Source organism: Kryptolebias marmoratus, linkage group LG20 (assembly GCF_001649575.2).
Source record: "Kryptolebias marmoratus isolate JLee-2015 linkage group LG20, ASM164957v2, whole genome shotgun sequence".
NCBI lineage: Eukaryota > Metazoa > Chordata > Actinopteri > Cyprinodontiformes > Rivulidae > Kryptolebias > Kryptolebias marmoratus.
Window position 1 is genome coordinate 15,516,496 of NC_051449.1, and position 19,486 is coordinate 15,535,981.

General features: G+C 39.4%; 2 protein-coding genes and 1 long non-coding RNA gene across 9 annotated transcripts in view; 1 reads left to right on the forward strand and 2 right to left on the reverse strand.

Moving 5' to 3' along the window:
* LOC108229685 (myosin-7) overlaps positions 1-4,652 on the forward strand; it is a 49,300-nt gene extending 44,648 nt beyond the window's left edge. Inside the window, exons 23-37 of one of the 2 annotated variants that reach the window (XM_037981766.1) lie at positions 68-158; positions 268-657; positions 746-872; positions 949-1,067; positions 1,149-1,345; positions 1,426-1,609; positions 1,703-1,868; positions 1,954-2,078; positions 2,164-2,472; positions 2,566-2,769; positions 2,853-3,149; positions 3,262-3,366; positions 3,475-3,570; positions 4,178-4,312; positions 4,528-4,652. In XM_037981766.1, coding sequence (XP_037837694.1) covers positions 68-158; positions 268-657; positions 746-872; positions 949-1,067; positions 1,149-1,345; positions 1,426-1,609; positions 1,703-1,868; positions 1,954-2,078; positions 2,164-2,472; positions 2,566-2,769; positions 2,853-3,149; positions 3,262-3,366; positions 3,475-3,570; positions 4,178-4,312; positions 4,528-4,548 — 2,566 coding nt within the window. In that variant the 3' untranslated portion in view covers positions 4,549-4,652. The remainder of the gene's footprint in view (positions 1-67; positions 159-267; positions 658-745; positions 873-948; positions 1,068-1,148; positions 1,346-1,425; positions 1,610-1,702; positions 1,869-1,953; positions 2,079-2,163; positions 2,473-2,565; positions 2,770-2,852; positions 3,150-3,261; positions 3,367-3,474; positions 3,571-4,177; positions 4,313-4,527) is intronic. The other variant, XM_037981767.1, reaches the window with a different exon arrangement.
* A 1,514-nt stretch (positions 4,653-6,166) lies between these two features.
* LOC108238639 lies at positions 6,167-8,735 on the reverse strand. Its single transcript, XR_001808684.3, has 3 exons — positions 6,868-8,735; positions 6,610-6,723; positions 6,167-6,271 (listed from the first exon to the last, which is right to left on the reverse strand). It is a non-coding gene; the product is annotated as an uncharacterized LOC108238639 (long non-coding RNA).
* Positions 8,736-11,534: 2,799 nt separating this feature from the next.
* The window catches only part of map4l (microtubule associated protein 4 like), an 87,904-nt gene continuing 79,952 nt past the window's right edge, over positions 11,535-19,486 (reverse strand). For all 6 annotated transcript variants that reach the window (XM_017420832.3, XM_017420831.3, XM_017420830.3 and 3 more), the window contains one exon: positions 11,535-18,144. In XM_017420832.3, the coding sequence (XP_017276321.1) occupies positions 18,140-18,144 (5 nt within the window). In that variant the 3' untranslated portion in view covers positions 11,535-18,139. The remainder of the gene's footprint in view (positions 18,145-19,486) is intronic.

Consider the following 19,486-nt stretch of genomic DNA (forward strand, 5'->3'; position numbering starts at 1 on the left):
TTTTTTTTTTTTTTTTTTTTTTACACAGTTATCATTTTATGGATTTCACATGTATTCTCATCAACAGGAAAGATTTTGAAATCAGTCAGCTCAACGGTAAAATAGAGGATGAACAATCTATGAGTGCCCAACTCCAGAAAAAACTCAAGGAGCTGCAGGTGAAACTTTACAGGAGAAACTAAGAAAGAAATGATTAAAATGACATTTACAAAAATTATTGGAAGACCAACAAAATCTAGATAAAGTTTTGCAACAAATCTGTTACAGGCCCGCATTGAAGAACTGGAGGAAGAGCTCGAAGCAGAGCGAGCTGCTCGAGCCAAGGTGGAGAAGCAGAGAGCAGACTTGGCCCGAGAGCTGGAGGAGATCAGTGAGAGGCTGGAGGAGGCTGGAGGAGCCACGGCCGCACAGATCGAGATGAACAAGAAGAGGGAGGCCGAGCTTCAAAAACTCCGCAGAGACCTCGAAGAGGCCACTCTGCATCATGAATCTACCACCGCTACACTCAGGAAGAAACAAGCCGACACTGTTGCTGACCTGGGAGAGCAGATCGACAACCTGCAGAGAGTCAAGCAGAAGCTGGAGAAGGAGAAGAGTGAGCTCAAACTAGAGCTTGATGATGTGGTCTCCAATATGGAACATATTGTGAAGACCAAGGTAAATGACCTCTATGTGTGAAGCTTTCTGATTTCTTGATTAGCATCTTAGTAAGGGTCAATATTTTAAAAATGTGTTTGTTCTCCAGAACAATTTGGAGAAAATGTGTAGGTCTCTGGAGGACCAGCTGAACGAATATAAAACTAAAGCAGATGAGGGACAGCGCACTATCAATGACTTCACCATGCAAAAAGCAAAGCTTCAAACTGAAAATGGTACACACTTCTTTCCAAAAGTACATCTTTTTTATGGCATTATAAAACCTTATTGTTAACTTCCTGATTAAATCAGGTGAACTCACTCGAATTCTGGAAGAAAAGGACTCCCTGGTGTCTCAGCTCACCAGAGGAAAACAGTCGTATACGCAACAAATGGAAGATCTCAAGAGGCAACTGGAGGAGGAAATTAAGGTAGCAAACAATTATTGAGACTAAATCAATATGGACTATATGTTCATGCATGCAAAATAATTTGATTTGTTTTCTTATTAGGCCAAGAACGCATTAGCCCACGCTGTGCAGTCTGCTCGTCACGACTGTGATCTCCTCAGGGAGCAGTATGAGGAGGAGCAGGAGGCCAAGGGTGAACTGCAGCGTGGCATGTCCAAGGCCAACTCTGAGGTGGCTCAGTGGAGAACCAAGTATGAAACTGATGCCATCCAGAGGACCGAGGAGCTGGAAGAAGCAAAGTGAGTCAAACGTCTTTAACTTGAGCAAGTCAGTGAAGTTTCAAAGCATCTAACCCTGAATAAATTGTTCCATATTCCAGAAAGAAGCTGGCTCAGCGTCTGCAGGAGGCTGAGGAGGCTGTTGAAGCAGTGAATGCTAAATGTTCCTCTCTGGAGAAGACCAAACACAGGCTGCAAAATGAGATTGAAGATCTCATGGTGGATGTGGAGAGGTCTAATGCTGCTGCTGCTGCTCTGGACAAGAAGCAAAGAAACTTTGATAAGGTTTACATTCAGTGCCTGATGTGTAATTTTACCACAGACATAAAGTTAATCCTTCTTCTGAAATCTTCCTTCTTCTCTTCTCATCTCTTTCAGGTCTTGTCAGAGTGGAAACAGAAATATGAAGAGTCTCAGTCAGAGTTGGAGAGCTCACAGAAGGAAGCTCGGTCTCTGAGCACAGAGCTCTTCAAACTTAAAAACTCCTATGAAGAGTCTCTTGAGCATCTGGAGACCATGAAGAGGGAGAACAAAAACTTACAAGGTCAGCCAGGGTATCATTTAAAACTCATCTATAAAAGTTTTTTACGATGTAAAAGTTATATTTAATCAAAAAATGTGGGTTTTAGAGGAAATCGCTGACCTGACCGAACAAATTGGGGAGGGTGCAAAGAGCATCCATGAGCTCGAGAAGATTCGAAAGCAGCTGGAACAGGAAAAGTCTGAGATACAGACAGCTCTGGAGGAAGCTGAGGTGGGCTGCAAAGTCTACAGGTTGAATATGAAAACCTTTTAGCAACTGAGAGTAATTGGCATCTTATTTATTTGATCTTATTAAGGCCTCACTGGAGCACGAGGAAGGGAAGATTCTCAGAGTCCAGCTTGAACTGAACCAAATAAAGGCTGAATTTGAGCGTAAGCTGGCTGAGAAAGATGAAGAAATGGAGCAGGCCAAGAGGAACCAGCAGCGGATCGTGGACACCCTGCAGAGCTCCCTTGAGGCTGAAACTCGCAGCAGGAACGAAGCCCTCCGTTTGAAAAAGAAGATGGAGGGAGACCTCAACGAGATGGAGATCCAGCTTAGCCAAGCCAACAGGCAGGCAGCTGAGGCTCAGAAACAACTCAAGTCTGTTCATGCACATCTTAAGGTTGGAAATTAAATTGGAAAAAAACCCCAAACCCATTCTTTAATAAATACTGTATATATAACTGATAGAGAAACCCCATGGTTTACTTTTCAGGATGCTCAGCTGCAGCTTGATGAAGCTCTGCGAGCCAACGATGATATGAAGGAAAACAATGCTATTGTTGAGAGACGCAACAACCTGCTTCAGGCTGAGGTCGAGGAACTGAGAGGAGCTTTAGAGCAAACTGAACGAAGCCGTAAACTTGCTGAGCAAGAGCTGCTGGATGTTAGTGAGAGGGTGCAGCTGCTGCACTCGCAGGTAAGATCCAATTTTCTTTGATACTTTCATATTTTTGCTGATTTACTGGGGAGTTTTCAGAGCTACACCTTCCATGTGAACAGAACACCAGCCTGCTAAACCAGAAGAAGAAGCTGGAGGGGGATACGGTCCAACTTCAGACTGAGGTGGAGGAGGCGGTGCAGGAGTGCAGAAATGCTGAAGAGAAGGCCAAGAAGGCCATCACCGATGCTGCCATGATGGCGGAGGAGCTGAAGAAGGAGCAGGACACCAGCGCTCACCTGGAGCGCATGAAGAAGAACATGGAGCAAACCATCAAAGACCTGCAGCACCGTCTGGATGAAGCTGAACAGATCGCCATGAAGGGAGGCAAGAAGCAGGTGCAGAAGCTCGAGGCCAGGGTAAATATCAGCTGTTTCTCTAACTTTGTCCATTGAAACAATAAAAGTAATACTGTATTTGCTAAACCTGATAAAGTATTATATTCAATGACTTTTTTATAACATCTTGCAGGTCAGGGAGCTTGAAAATGAAGTGGAAAGTGAACAGAAAAAAGTCAGTGATGCAATTAAAGGAGTAAGGAAGTATGAGAGACGCATCAAGGAACTTACCTATCAGGTAACAATTAGTTCCGAGCACAGTTATCTTTATGCTGTGAAAAATATACATATAAAAATCAAAACATATTCTCTCTTGTTTTCTTTGTCTTTATCTGTTTCAATGTAGACTGAAGAAGACCGCAAAAATCTAGCTCGTCTTCAGGATTTGGTGGACAAGCTACAGCTTAAAGTCAAATCCTATAAGAAAGCTGCAGAGGAGGCTGTAAGTAGATTTGACTTTAAATCACTTCTTTAAGTACAGTATCGTGCAAAAGTTTGAGGCCATCTCCAAAGGAATCCAATATTTCTTTTAATCATTTCTTTGGGCCTTCTGAGTTTGAATATTTATTCAGTTTCTTTCTTAGTCACCTTCAGTTCAGGACCCGACTGTTCTTGAGATTTGAACTCTGACTTCTGACTCATTAGGGATCCAGTGGTGCATGATATATTTTGATAACAGTCAGACAAACACACAGTCACAGAGGCAATTACATGATTGCCTACATTCTGTGGTGACAGGCAATATTCATATTCATTTGTCTACTTTCCTCATTTTTATTAAAGAAACACTGCAAAATATGTTTTCATATTCAACTAGAAGGACTGGACATGAGTATAAATGCAGCCAAAATGTAAAGAAAAAATGTAAAATCTTCAGAAAGCTTGAGGATCTAATCATCAAAATCACTTTAAAAGATTACGCAAAAGTCTGGCTTCTTGAAAGCAAAATATAAAGAAATAAGAAGTGGTTAAAAATGTTTGCAGAGAACTGTGTGACCAACTTATGGTCACTTATCTACCATATCTGATATATTCCATTTACTCTACAGGAGGAACAGGCCAACAATAATCTCACCAAGTTCCGCAAGATTCAACACGAGCTTGATGAGGCTGAAGAGAGAGCCGACATCGCCGAGTCTCAGGTCAACAAGCTGCGGGCCAAGAGCCGTGATGTGGGGTCAAAGGTCAGTTACAAAAGTCAGGTTTATCATTACTGTCGCGCTAAAATTGATCGGTTCCACCTGGAAACCTGGAAAACAGAACCGCGTCTTCAAACTAAAACAACGGACAGAAACTCACCAACATTTACAGAAATTCTTAAAACATGCAGTGTAAGAGATGGAACAGTTCAATAAAATGCGTCATTGTTAATTATTTGTGTTTGTCTTTTTAATTTCAGAAAGGTCATGATGAGGAGTGACGCACAAGGAGTGACGCTGTTTCTGAGGCACCCAATGTCTTCATCATGGTGTCTCCTTATGCATGTAGGTTGTTTCGTAGAATAAAATGAATCTGCATCTCAAACTGGGCCTGGACTGTTTATTGCTGCTTCACTTTATTAGAAGTTTGTTGGAAATAAAAGAAAATGTCAGAATCAAGGCTTCAGTAAAGCCAACTGTAGTCATTTTTTATTACCACTAAAAGTAAGAATTCTTGTGTTAAACAAGCTTTTTATTTATTATAGGAGTTGAGACTCATATAGGGACTTAACAAAAATTAAATATGAATTATAACTTTAGTCTTTTTTCTATATTATTAGTAGTATTTAGTTACACAAATAGGTCTTAAAATAGTAGCTGCAGCAGTTTGTACTTTAAAATATTATATGTACAGTACAATTATATATATTAGACATATTTTGTACTGTAGTATGTCAATACTTTCCTCTACCATCTGTAACATTCCTCAAGACAAACTTAAAAAAAAAATCTAAATACTTTTAAATGTTTTTAAAAATGTGTCCTACAAGTTTATTCTGAAAATTAGTGAACTGATGTGGATGAATTAATAATTACTGTTTGATTGAACAAATGAAACTAACATTCCTTGAAGAAATGCTTTAAACAAAGATCTTATAATCTGTTAGTTTATGTTGAGAACAAACTAGCCATTTCTGTGTTTGTTCAGCTTGATTAGCTGTGGAAGCCATCTTAAACTCAGGCTGGCTGTAAAAGTTATTCAGTTGTAGACGTACACCCAATGATTACTGTCTGAACGTTTCATTAAATCTGTTCAGAGGTTTGGAGATATTTTGACAGAAAAGAGCTCTTACACACCTGCACACAAGCAATTACAGGGTTGCCTAACATTCATGGCGGTGGGAACAAACATGTACCACTGTCATATCTGCTTTATGTGTCGTAAAACACGCTTTTATTTAGTAAAGGTTGTGACTAATTTCACAATCACATTTTAGCCACGAATGTTATAAAAAGTCTAAAAATACATACAGCTATAAACTAAATCTATTTTACAGCTCTGTTATATAATCATACTAAGAACCCATCGATCCTTTTTTTAAACACAATTTAAGTTTCATTTTGAAATGCTTGATAAAAAGTGTGACTATAATCTAAATAATTACCACAACAATGCCACATTATAGGACATTACGACCTCTACTGAACCGTGGTTAAAAATAAATGTAGGCTATGTAACTGATGACCGCAGGAGTTTATAAAAACACTTTCAGAAATCATTATTTGGATACAATTTGATTACAGAGTCTGTCAATATAAATATAGGAATTCAAATCCCCCAAGACGACCTCAAAAACATGCCATGTCCTGGATGACTGAGACTCTACACCAGCATAGGGACACAAATGTTGAACTGAAACCATCACAGGTGAGATCTAAAATGATAAATAATGCCTTTAACCAGTCCACATCGAGCTAAGGTCCTACCTGATTTGATTTGTCTGTTTAAAACTTTGCAAGATGATGATGATTAAACAGTTTTACCAGATTAAGACGGGAGCATAATGTGAGTACGAAGGTTTAGAAGTGTTGTGATAATCAGCAGAATTCGATATATTAACAACAATGATCTGAAAAGCTCACCTCTTGTTGTAAGACGGTTGTCTGGAGGGATTCTCAAGCTTCTGATTTATGACGCTTCACAAATCCCAGTCTGTGATGATTCTGAATAGAGAAAAGAAAAACTTAAAACAGTAAGGACATTCGGGCTGAGGGCTTATCGGCTTTCTTTCAAATGTCATTCAGATATTTAACGCTGCAGATTCTCCTCGTGTCAAATCAGAAATCTGAAGGGTGTTATATTTTAAAAAAGCCAAATATGGTGAAATTATAGAAACATCATTATTGTAGCATCAAGTGTTTTACATACTGTTTCATTCTACTTGCTAAAATTCCAATCAAATCCATTATAAAATCATTTTATGGCAGCTGGTTCATTTTAATATGTATCTAAGAAATTTCCTATATGAGTAAATTCATGAAGTAAAGCAACTCAAACCTACCTTGTCCTTATTATGGGTTCATGCAGAGTTAAGTCTCAAGTAGCAAACAGCTCTTTCAGTGTGCAGATGGTTCATGGGTCTGAGTCTACGCAGCAATGCAGCAACCTGTGACTACTTCAGGGTTTGAATGGAGGCAAGGAGAAGGGCAAGACAAGAGGAGGACATGCAGAGGCAGGGACACATATTCAACACCTCCTCAAGTGACCATCAGTAAATAGCAAGCACTCTAACAATAGCAACTTAATCCGAAACCACAACCTTCAAGAAATTTATACTTCGGGAGGCCCAAGGTGCTTTACATCTCCCCTTGTGAAGACGTGAATGTAGAAGTCAGAGATGCAAGGACAGCGGACAGCTGAGAATGGGACCAAACCGTGCTGGTGAGGCCTGAAATAGGTCAGAGCTGAGTGAAGAAGAAGTGCAGACGTCTGGTCTGATGGCTCCAGGCCAGCAGAGTATGTACAGTAAGTCTACAGTATAGTGGAGGAATCAAATAACTTATTGTTAGAACTGAAGCTCAGCATGGTTTTAATGATAAAACACTGCTACATTAAGGCCTGTTTAATGTTTTAGATCATCTATTCACTTCTTTTTCACCTGTGGTGTCCCATCCTGGTCCTGGAGGGCCACTATCCTGCACGTTTTAGTTGTTTTTCAGCTTCGACACCTGATTGGAATGACTGAGTGATTAACAGGCTGCTGCAGAAGCCTGACCGGTGCTGGTGATCATCAGCATCCGAACCTGAAGAGTTTTCATCTGATTCCGGAGATCCAGCCGTCAGTTCAGGTTCATACAGGTGTGGTTCTATATACAATACTCCTGCCGAATCTTCCTGCGTTTCTTCGTATTCAAAAATGGCTTCTTCTTCCATTTCCACTAGTAAACAATCAGACAGTAGCAGCCTTCTTGGCCTGCCGGGGCACAGCGCTCTTCATAAACTCGGCCCCACAAATCACCCACTTCGGAAATTAAGTAGTTTATTTAACTTTTACGTCAGAAAAATGGGTCCCTGGAATGTTGTGTGGATGTGTTTGACTAAATAACAATCATTCACCTCTAAAACCTGCTGAAGAGCAGGGAAACATCTAAAACCCGCAGGTTAGAGGCCCTCCAGGACCAGGATTGGACACCACTGTATTACACCGTGATACAAGAAGTCCAGTTAATAGTAGCTCCACAGAGGCGGTCCAGCTTCCTCTGATTCTGTCGGACTGCTTGAGAATCATACATATCTGTAGATTTCAATCTGCATTTCTACCTCTGTTCCATCGGGCAGCTTTGGTCGACAAAAATGCACGAAATGTTTCCAACAGCTGACCTCGAAACTTGACCTGACTGGTCCAGCGGGTGCTGGGTGTTACAGGATGTGTTCTGTAATTTCATAAGAGGGAGAACCAGCCGGTTTAAGCTACATCTAAATTAAAACAACAAATTTAAACAGATGAGAGGCTTGAAGAACCTAAATAGAGTCGTCAAAATTACAAGCTGTTGCGAGATACAACAAAAACAGTTTCACAATAAAAAAAAAAAAGGTCAAGGAAATAGGAACTGTAAAAAGTATTTTAGACTAAAAACATCTTAAATAGTCTTATTGTTCTTCTGTAGATTTGTACAGGGCTTCACAAACTGATACAGCGACATGCAAAAGTTTGGATGCTGCTGGTCCAAAGTCTATAAACATACAAAGCTAAACAAGTATAGTCTGATCAAAGTATTTAAGTTTCAGATTTACAGAAAAAAGAAAAAGACCCAAAGTTTGAATCCATCCCAGGCAGATTCACATTATTAACAAGCTTTTGTAACAGTTGACTGCTTCTAAATGCTGCTAATATTTAATTTATTCAACTTTCCCCACTCTTGTCAAGACTTCCTTGTGTCATTAGCTGCAGCATGAGGGTAAGGGTGTCCTTTTCATAAAAATCTTCATTTTATCATATTCAGCCTTTTGTTCCTTCTGTCATCCAACAGACGAAGAAAGATTACCGTTCTCTCTCGTCTCTATTTCCAGATAAAGAAAAAATCTTTGTAACAATTTTATGTAAAACAACAAAAGAACCAAAGTGAATTTAGCCAACTCAGCTCTTAAAGAACAACAGTTATATGCTGATTTAAATACTGTCACTTTTTTTGAAGATGTAAAGATTCTGTGCTATTTTGTACTCCACTTTAACATCAATGTAGCGCCTGTGCTAACCTATCTGATGTCATGAATGTTGCTCAGAATAAAGTCTCCTACCTGAATAAAACAGCTATAAAACACTTTAAAACAATATCTTATTAGAAGCAGCTTTGCCTAATTAAATGTTATCTAACGACACAGTTTTACTTTTTAACCTATGAAATGTTATTGAACAAACTATTCTATGTGCTGTTCTCAGTTTCTTAAAAAAGTCACCTGTTGCTGCTACTCCACATGCAGGAGGACTTTTTATTTTTTGCCCCCTTCTGTTGTGCGTTAGAAGCTGACCCTCAGCTGTCAACTACATCAGGAGTGGTGTAAAGGCAGCCAGCAAGAATTTCACAAGTTATCTTTGTGCCCGAGGACACAATGCAAGACCAGCCCTCAGGAACGAGGGCAGGAGGACATCTTGAAGATTACCAACCTACCGTTAACTCATGCTCTTTACTACTGGTGTTAGACCGTGTCTTTCAACCAAAAGAAGAGAAAGCTGCAGCTGCTTAGTTTCTAATTTTTATACCAAATATTTAATCAATTTTGTCAACTATCATTGTACACTACACACTTAAATTCCACTGTCTTCATGTCTCAGTTAAAAATCTATTATAATAACAGAGTGATTAATAAAACTGGACTTGTTGACAAAGAGTAAATATGAATGTGTGAACAGAGATTAGCATCTGTCTTTAAAATCCTCTAAAAATAAAGTCCAACCTTCAGTCTCTTATACAACCAAAGGAAAATACATAACTAGACTTTAAACTTTTTTAGACTGAACTTTTGAATTTCCCCCAGGCATCAATAAAGTACTATATCTACAGTATCTATCTATCTAAATATCTAGATAGATCTAAATATATAGACACTAAATAAGTGCCTTTATTTTTCTATCCTGTCAGAGTTTTACTAACTTTGATTACACCCACTGTATATTTATTTAAAAACAATTAGTGTTTTATTTAAGTACCTGTGTGAAAAACCTAGAAAGTTGTTTAAACTTACCTTTTCTCAGACTTTTCTTAATGTCCTGGGGGGAAAAAGCTGTATATAAAATTAAATCGTTTTCCCTTGCTTCCATGTTGAGTGACATTTTGCCCTTTAATTATCTTAAAAATATAACATCTGGATGTGTAAGGTAGTTGACATATTTTTGCTTGGAGAGTTGTTGTCAAAAACACAGCCCAATCAAATGAACAAGTGTCAAAATTATACAAATGTTTGTCTATAATACACTGGCTTGTTTGTTTGTTTGTTTTTAAGAAACAAACAAATGAATTTTAAGAAACATCTTTAGAGCAACACACACTTATTCTTAAAACATATTAGCTTTACGGAACACCAATCATAGTTTTTGTGTTGTTATTAAAACATACATTTAGTTTTACTCGAGTAAAATACAAATAGGTGTCTGCCGAAATGCACAGATTATCTCTAAATATTTACTGTATATTTTTGTTACCAGCCAAATCAAATCAAGCGTTAGCTAGCTAGCTAACCACTGTTGGCATCTCATTCGTAATATCTTTGCCTCCACCTCTTTGCCTTAAGTAATGTACTTACAGCTGAATACTCTTTCCTTCGGATTAAAGCAGCTTCCCAACATTCATAAGTAGTCTTCTTCTGTCTGTAAACTTAGTATTTTTTCGTCACGTCACCTGATTCTCTCCTCTGCTGCAGGAAACACCTGTTTCTAATCAACTCATACGTCCGGTTTTCATCTGTTCCTTCACAAACTTTACTAGTTTTATGATCATCTCCCGCCGCCATGAGAAGGCGGGCGATGATGTAATTACCTTGTCTGTCAGCAAAATATCTCACGAACCTCTGGATGGATGTTAATAAAACTTGTAGAAAGCACTGAATGCACATCTATAGCTGATTGACTTTGGAGTCCAGCTGCCTCAAGATGGCCGCCAGTTACGTCACCTTAGCAGCCTAGCATGCTAAAATAAAACTGTTATCCTCAATGACTTATATGGATATAAGTCATTGGTTATCCTGGTATCAAAACATTAAAAAAAAGAGTTGTTTTTTAAAGTTTTTTTAATTTTACATTATTGCAATGTACTTCTTATTTTAACAGGTAAAACTTAATTATTTATTGTGATTAAAGGGAATATCATTTAACAAAAACTAATGCTAAATACAGACACTAACTTTTCTTTCACTAAAATGCATAAAGTGCACTTCCTTAGACTCTGACAGAACATTTTGAACACAACTTGGCATGTTTGAATTAACCCTGTCTATTATATTTTGAATTAAGTGCCAAGGAACACAATTAACCCGAAAAAATGGTATGGTCTAACTTTTTAGCAGTTTTAACACTATATAGACATTTATATGAGTCAATGACTGACCTAGTTCAACAAAGTTCACTGTAAATTGCAACTAGAAGTCAGTTTTATAGATATTAAGCAACAATTTGGTGTGGTAGTAGCTGAAAATCATCCCACACTAACAGATGGTGTGAAACCTTTGTTTAAAAGCTGAACATGCAAGGCGGCATTACGTCAAAGAATGCTGCTTTAATTTTGAGTTTGTGGCTTCGAACTTAATTTCATCAACGTGGAAATTTAAGTATGTCAATTCAACCCTCATACTTGTGCTTCCAATGCAACATTTACTTATATATAGTAGCATTTGAACTTTACAGTATTGTCCTATGCTGGTTAAAAACCATGTCAACCAATAAGTAAAAACACAACTCATGTGGAGAAACGATCAAGCAGAGACACCGTCCAGTGTTTTGCTCATTTTTTTTATTTCATGATTAATATCCACGTCACTAGTTAACAATTAATCACAATGAACATCTCTTTCATACCAAATAGTCAGAATCGAAAGGGGAAGATGAGCACTACCTAATAGGATGGATGCCTTTAACAACCAGCTTGTTGTCTCCTGCATGCTCTTGCGATGGTGTTGTGCCCTACACAATAATGCAGCACACACCACAGAGGATCCGCCCAACGCCACTAAAAAAGGCCACCTTTTGTCCGCCATCTTGGGTTTCTCATTTAACAGGTGGCGTGTAAGGGGGGGGGGGTGTACGGCAGCTCGCCGTGTATAATTCGTCAGCGATTTTATTTTCCGCTCCTCCTGACATTTAAGCCACTAATTGCCGTGTACACACATTTATTATCTGCGGCCTTTTCAGCGCCGTAGTGCAGAAGAGCCTCTGTCGTGGGGAGACACGCGTAGGGACTCCAGGTGCATATCTACCAACACACACTTTATTCAGATGCTTTCCAACAAAGTCCCACAGTTTAGGACTTTTTTTTTTTGTCAAACCTTGAACAAAAACTGGTTCTGTCTTTAACATTGAGAAGAAAACAAAACAAAAAAAAAACTGGTCCGAGACTTTTTTAAGTTCAGTTCAGTGTTGGTAGGTACGTCAAGGTGTCAACATAGGAGCTGTCTAATACAAGACATGACTTCAAACCACATGCCAAAAGACATATTCTAGTTATTGTTAGACTAACTGGGAGTGGTGGTAGGCATAAGAGAGCACTGGCTGGTGTGTGTCAATGCACATCTCACATCTATCAGATCTCTACTTCCTGCTTTGATGGACCAAAGCTGGTTTATTCTTTTGCTCTGCAGGTAATCGTGACACACACCGCCTCCCTTTCCTTCCTGCTCTGCAGTTTGAACTCAGTAAAAGTCGATATCACGTCTCATCCACCTTCTGAAACGAGACAGAGACAAACCTCATACATGTATTCGTCGCCTTGCATCTTAAACACAATTTTAAAAACATTCTTGAAACTTCAGCAGCCCTTTTCTTGGTGTGGAAAAAAGGCAGACTCTGAAAAAAAAAAGAAAAAGAAAAAAAGTACACGCTTCGCTTCTCTTACGCTCTCAGTCCTACAGTAACACCATCATTACGAGAAACAGAAACAGGTTCATGAACGCTCAACTGGCAACATCCACAACATCCTGTTAAAAAGTAAGTTTTTTTTTTTCTTTTTGATTTTAATCAAATACTTTTGGAGTGATAAAAACACAGTGGCGTCTATATACAAGGGTCAGTGTGAGAAACCAGTGGAGGGGTGTTGTTAACCGGCTAGAACTGGTGAATAAAACCGTCTGGTTGTTACTTTTGCCCAAGCTGCAAAATAACATTACCTTCTCACATCCTCCCACACTTACAATGCTGAGTAGTAAACCAATAACGTAGTCTTAGACTTAAATCATATCATTTTAATCATATTAAATCTATCATATTTAACATTAAAATGGTCTATGTTACTAATAAGAGAGAGGTGTTAATGCTGGACATTATGTATTCAGCACACAAAGCACTGATTTCTACCAAAATAGTAAAAGTACTTTAAATTTTAAGTAAGAATGAATGATGAAATCATGCACAGTAACCATAGTTTGTCATTAGTTGTCAGCCAACAAACACTTTAAGAACTTTATAGCTGCTATAGGTTGAAAAGGTTGACTTATTTTTTGCACATCCACAATAAATCTTTGACACATTTTTAATTATTAACTGTTGTCTGTTGTTGTATTATTATTAATATTAACTGTGATCAGTGACTTTTGTTACAAGTTATTTATATAGTTTGTCTTTTTCGATAAAAAAGAAAAGGACTCCAACGTTTTGAACAGAATACTTTGAGTTTTATTTTGAATTATTTTTATTGGTTTGAGGTGTTCATCACAACTGGATCTGTCAGAGGAGCAAGGAGAAGTAGAGACAATTAAAATATATTTATATTATGACTAACTTAAGCTTTTTTTGTTTGTCTTTTGGTAAAGTAAGTTTTGATTTAGCTCCATATGAAACCTTTCTTTCTCTGACTTTCATTAATGTTTAAGGGTGGGGTCGTTTTTCTTAAAGAAATTCAAAATCAAAGCATGAAATACAACTGTGTTAGAAACTTCACGTTAACATTGAACTTTGCTTGTCATATGTGAACGAATTCAAGACAGCGAAGCGTCTGTTTTAACCACTGGGACTCGTTACTGAACTGTGAACCGAGTCATAAAAGACAAGATTAGCAAGTCGGGCTGACCTCTCCTGTAAACAGAGGGGGCACTGTTTTAGATTTTTCTTGGATTTTACCCTAAAAAAAAGTTGATTTTCTAACAAAAAGCTGAGTTAAACACCAAAAAACCTAAAACAACCCAACCTTACAGTGGAGTTTTGTTAAAGCTCAGTCATTTTCCTAAATGACGTGACGACCCTTTTTGACGTAACTCGTGCGAACAGGACATAAATAAGATGACTGGAAGTCCTAACAATAGGTGGTAAATGTGACCTTGCAGCTTGGTTGAAACGTAAAAACCCAGTGAAAGGAGAACGACACGAGGGAGCTGAGTGGTTAACCATTAAAGCCGACAGCACAACACCGATGACCCAAGCTCCACTAAAGCCCACTAAGCTAAAAAAGGGGGTACCAACATGTTAATCCGAGACACACAGCAGCTCATCCCCTCACACGGTGACGCACTCTTACAGTGAGCTTCTTAAACACAATGAGACTACAACTTACTCCTATTCGCCTATACACGAACCAGCACCTACATCTATCAAAGTGCTTCCATACCTTTCTTACTCTGTTCCTGAAAAAAAAAAGGTTCACATTATTGTTATTATTATTATTATTAGTTTTCACATATGATCCACGCATGTGTCATGTGTCGTGTGTTACTTTCAGGCAACTCATGGGAATGGTTCAGAGGGAGCACTACAGTAATAAATATGGTTATATGGTTCTTGCGAGTGTCTAGTTTTATTTATTGAACAGCTGATCACTTTTTTATTTTTGATTACCAGAAGTTTCACTAACTACCAAGACTGTTTAGTTCCCAGAAGCACACACGCACAGTACACAGCCGACGAGGTTGTACCAATATACAGTAAAGCAACTTGAGCACAGTTATTTCACTTGAGTGCGTCGAGAAACGCGTTCAAAGTGCGCAGGACCTTTCCGCGGAGCTGCACACGGTCCGTATGATTCCGATCAAGTGTTCCAGACACAATAACACAGCGCTAGTTTAAATAAGGACAGTACGGACGTCTACTTCTGTGGTGGGGATATTTTCCAGTCAGCTTTTGTGAAGTCACAGAGCCAGACTATCAGTGTTTCAGAGGCTAAACAGCTCTCTCTACAGGATGGATGCAGTAGCAACACTTCACACATCTGACAACTACGGCAGCGCGCCACGGACACGGATCCCTCAGTGTTTCCAGCCGAGGCCATCCATCCCAGCCTCCAACGCACCGCGAGCGGGGGAGGGCCCTTTCCTACTGGGGTTATTGTTGTGATACATCATCATTTTGGTCTGAATCGAAGCCACATCGCAGTGTTGGGTAGAAAATGTGAAACTGAATTTAGGTGATCTCTGAAAACATAACCCAGCCTTTTTTTTATTATTATTATTATTTTCCTCCAGAGCGGCTCACTTTTCAGTGTTTAATAAATGTTAAAACTTGAAAGAAACAGAAAGAGACTTCAAAACTTCTTCCCGTTCTACAAAAAAGACAAAACCAAACAAAAAAAACCAAACGCATCTCTTCACTAGAAAGACATCTGATTCGCAGGCCGTTCTTGGATCTGCTTCACCTAAATACTGCTGCATTCATGGCATTTTGGAGCTGGGCAGTTCCCGCTGTCCAGTGTAGTATGACTCTCGTTTTGTTTTTTTAACATTCTGTGTATTAAATGGCATCCTATACGAATTAAATAACCATGCACAAAGATGCAATAAAATAAAAAAACATGACAACATTTAAAAAACTATTTACTTCATCTATTTACACTACATTTGTGGGGTAAAATATGTGCCTGACGGAGCAGCAGACAACTAGAGGATTATTAATCTGATACTTTGAATACTCACTATAAGAAGCTTGATATTAGTAGGTTCAGTTTACAAGATAATGTTTAATATAGTGGAAGTAAGTCGCCACAAAGTTCCAACTTCGGACTGGCCATGAATGTAACATCATTCCCTTTAACTGGCAGCTACCTCTTGCTCTCCCTCTGCTGTTGTTTACTTCAGTGGTTGTCTGTCCTTTTTTGTTTTCATCTGTCTGTTGTTGTGGAGCCGTGCAGGTAACAAGAAGGCATGCCGGAACAATCGCACTGTATTGCTGTCAAAAAGCTGGAGAAAGATACGCAACGTGGACAGAGGTGAAGAAGGAGGTGGGAAACGAGCGGAGTTCGACGTCGTTTTTAAACGTACCAGCGTGGACCACCAAATTCAAGCAAAAAGCACTGGTTTCAGTGTCCTACTCGGAAAAATTTCTCGTGATCTCGCTTTTCCTTCAGGGCGCTGATTGTGTGCATCATACTGTTTGTGTGAGTGTGTGTAGGTTCATGCACACCAACAGGTTTGTGTGTGCTTACTTTAATATATTTTTATATATATAAATTTATATATTTCTGTGCTTACGTGTGTGTGTGTGTGATTAAGTTTTACAGAGAGGGTTATTTGATGCGCTGCCCGGGGGGGGGTTAACAAGACGGCGAGGCTCTGCAGACCTTCTGCTGACACAGAAAGCGCGCCTCGAGCGCACGAGAACGAAGGACCCGTCTGCCTGTAATAACCGTAATAATAGAAACGTCTCCGGGAAACTGCTGAGGTCCCTCTCAGGAGGTTTGAGTGCAAGAGAAAACGCCACGAAAGGTTAGTTTTCAGAACGAAAAACACGGACTCTCTGTTTAGCAAAAAGACAATTAGTAGTTTTCAAATACTTTCATTAGCCCCAAGAACACCGTGCTTCAACTTCTACAGCAGCGTGCAGGCTTGTGCTAAGATCGTGTCACCTTTAGCGATCTAGGTCAAAGTTTTCTACTTCTTGCTTTCTGTGCAGACTGTGAACAGGAAACAGCTGTTAGACACAGAGCTGCTTCACACTCAGACTTATGTACTGGATTTAGATTCTGGTTAGGGAATATTTTAGATAAATGCTTGCAAATACTAGACATCATCAAGCTTTTCGAGCAGCTATTCCCTCGTTATTTGTGACTTACAATCTGAGTATGTGTTTTGTACTGACAAGTGTGCTAATAAGCTTTATTACTGCCCTGTAAACACCGGCTCAACACCAAATCCAACATGTTAATAAGTTAAAAGACACAAACCACCTGGCCGGTGTTACTTTTTTGGCATTAACTAAAGACAACGGTACATCCACTAATGTTTATATTCAAAGATTTGTCAATTTTTGACCAAATAGTGAACACTATTTGCAACAAGTGCTTCATGCACGCTACTACACACTATGATGCATCGATCCATTCATGATCAAAAAGGTGCAACAGTGACTGTTTCACTTGTAGGAGTTTAATACTTAGAAGTTAAACCTTCCTTAACAGATCGTTTCTTCAGACTGAAGAAGCGTGATCTTGAGTTAGTGGGAAACACTTGGCGCTGACTTCGACCACCTCAAAGCCAATCAGAAGCCGAAGAGCTTCGCTAACCGCCGTCATCCGCCTCGATATACCTTTTGCGTTCAATTTCACTCCGTTATAATCGTTTTCTTTTTTACAAAAACTACCAATTTTTTTAGCAGCTGCAATTCACCTCAAGTCTGAGTTCTCGTCGACTAACTGCGAGCATCATGACAGCAAAAAAGCAGAGATTAGAAACAACTCCAAAAAAAAAAAAAAAAGTCATTAATGTGCTGAATTTTAAGGGGGGGGGGGGGAAACCGGAGCAGCAATACCATGAGAGGTGTTTTGAAATGTGCACTGAGGTGCAGAACGGCAATAAAAGTGACATGGGGAGACTGACCGATGTCCGATGGACTGAACGAGAGACAAAAAGCAGTTCTACCAACAAGATTGGGAAATAAAGGGGTTTTTGGAATGTGAAGGCCTTTCTCAGAGACCGGAACAAAGTGTTTACGCAGTACTTAGAGTCATAGGTTGAACAATCTGTAATATAAGTGGTTCTATTCGATATACTCAGTAGTGTTTTTTGTGTTTGGGTTGGTAAGTTTTTGTTAGGTTTTGTGGTTAGAGGTGAAGTCAACTATATCAGTAGTAACTAGGATCTTATTTATCAGGTAAGAGGCTGCGGTAACCCCCACACAGAGACATAAGGACAAACACCAAGTGGTCTTCTCTGTAGTTAGCAGGGTCAAAGTCAACTCGGGGTCGTTGCGAGGTCAAAGGTCAGGGTTGGTAGCAGGAAGCTGGTGGGCGGACCTCAGAGAAACACTGAGAGGCAATCGGTGAGTTCGATGCTGCAGTGGGAGAACTGAAGGAGAAGGCCAAAGGGAGGGTGACTGCGCCGTGTTGGGTTGGTTGGTTGTTCTGTCGACTGGCAGGCCGGCGGGCGTCATGCACGTCCTGCCAAAATCTGCGGGTCACTGGGGGGAATCAGTCTGTGGAGGGCAGGAGAACCGACGTCAGACAGCACGAAACAAAGAGCAGATATCTGACACACGGACGCGCTGGGGTTGGAAACGTTTAGGCTTTAAATCGTATCAGCCAGGTGGCCTCTGGCTGTCAGCGTCTCGTGCGGGTTTATTTTGAATCGCAGGCCGAACGGTTTCTGTGTTTTATTGGCGCTGCGGCCATCCATCAATTAGGCTGAGTCTGACAGCGCTGTTAGGTGGAGGGCGGCTGCTGTTCCTTTGAACTCCGAGAGTCTGGAAGCCTGCTGCAGTGCAGGAGATTAATTTATCCTGTAAGACTAGTTAATCTTCACTCTGTAGGTCTCCTCAGAATTTCATTTAATGCCTATTTTTATCACTGCAGCAGACATGTAGAGTAGGGGCGTATTCACATGAGTGCACGCACACAGCGGCAGATTACTAATGAGTAATTAAGTATCCTGTTAGTTAGTCGTCTCTTACAAATAAGTTAATAATTCAGCTATAATCAACTCAGACAATATTAACAAAGTAAACCGGTAGACATTATTGCTGACATGGTTTTGCACCTGTGACTTGATCAGTTTTAAAAGGCTGGAACATGTTTTGCTAAATATCAAAATTTGCCTATTTTGTATATGGAGATGTAACAATTTGGGTTTGATTTAAAAACACAATGGATAATTGATTTTGTTTTTTTAATTTTTCATTAAGGTTGAATAAACAGGCACTTTAAATCATTTTCTTTTGTTACAGCTTGATAAAAGCAGAGAAACAAGCGTTTACTCGTCAATTTTTGTGAGGGCGATTTAATCTCACGAGCTGCAGTCGCTGACATCACATCGGAAAGTGAAACATTATTTGAATAAGATGCAGTGTTTTCTACCGTTTGACTTTTAGGAAATGTAAAAGCAAGACAGTTTCAAACATTTGTGCCTTTTCGACCTCACCCAGGTTCTCCACAGCACTTTAAAATGTTTCTCATTCACACAAACCCACATTTCACCCTCTTTATGTATAGATATATTCTCAGTCATACACCTGTAAGCATATTGGTGGCAGTGTCAGGGGGAGGGAGGTTAAAGTGTTTTACTCAAGTATACTTCAGCAAATAAAAGCTGCTGTCTTTTGACCTGAAAGCAATGACAAAAATCAAATCTTAGTCATCGTAAGTACTCAGTAAAGCTGTGAAGCTGAGGACTCCTCTCCGGTCTGAAGCAGGATATATGAAGTCATTATTTAGCCCCTCCTGGTCATTGGACCATTCTGCTCAGGGGTTGATGACTTGAAACGAGAACACAGCTTTTCTTTCCTTTCCACCTCCAGGGTTTTTGTGCTTTTATTTCTTATT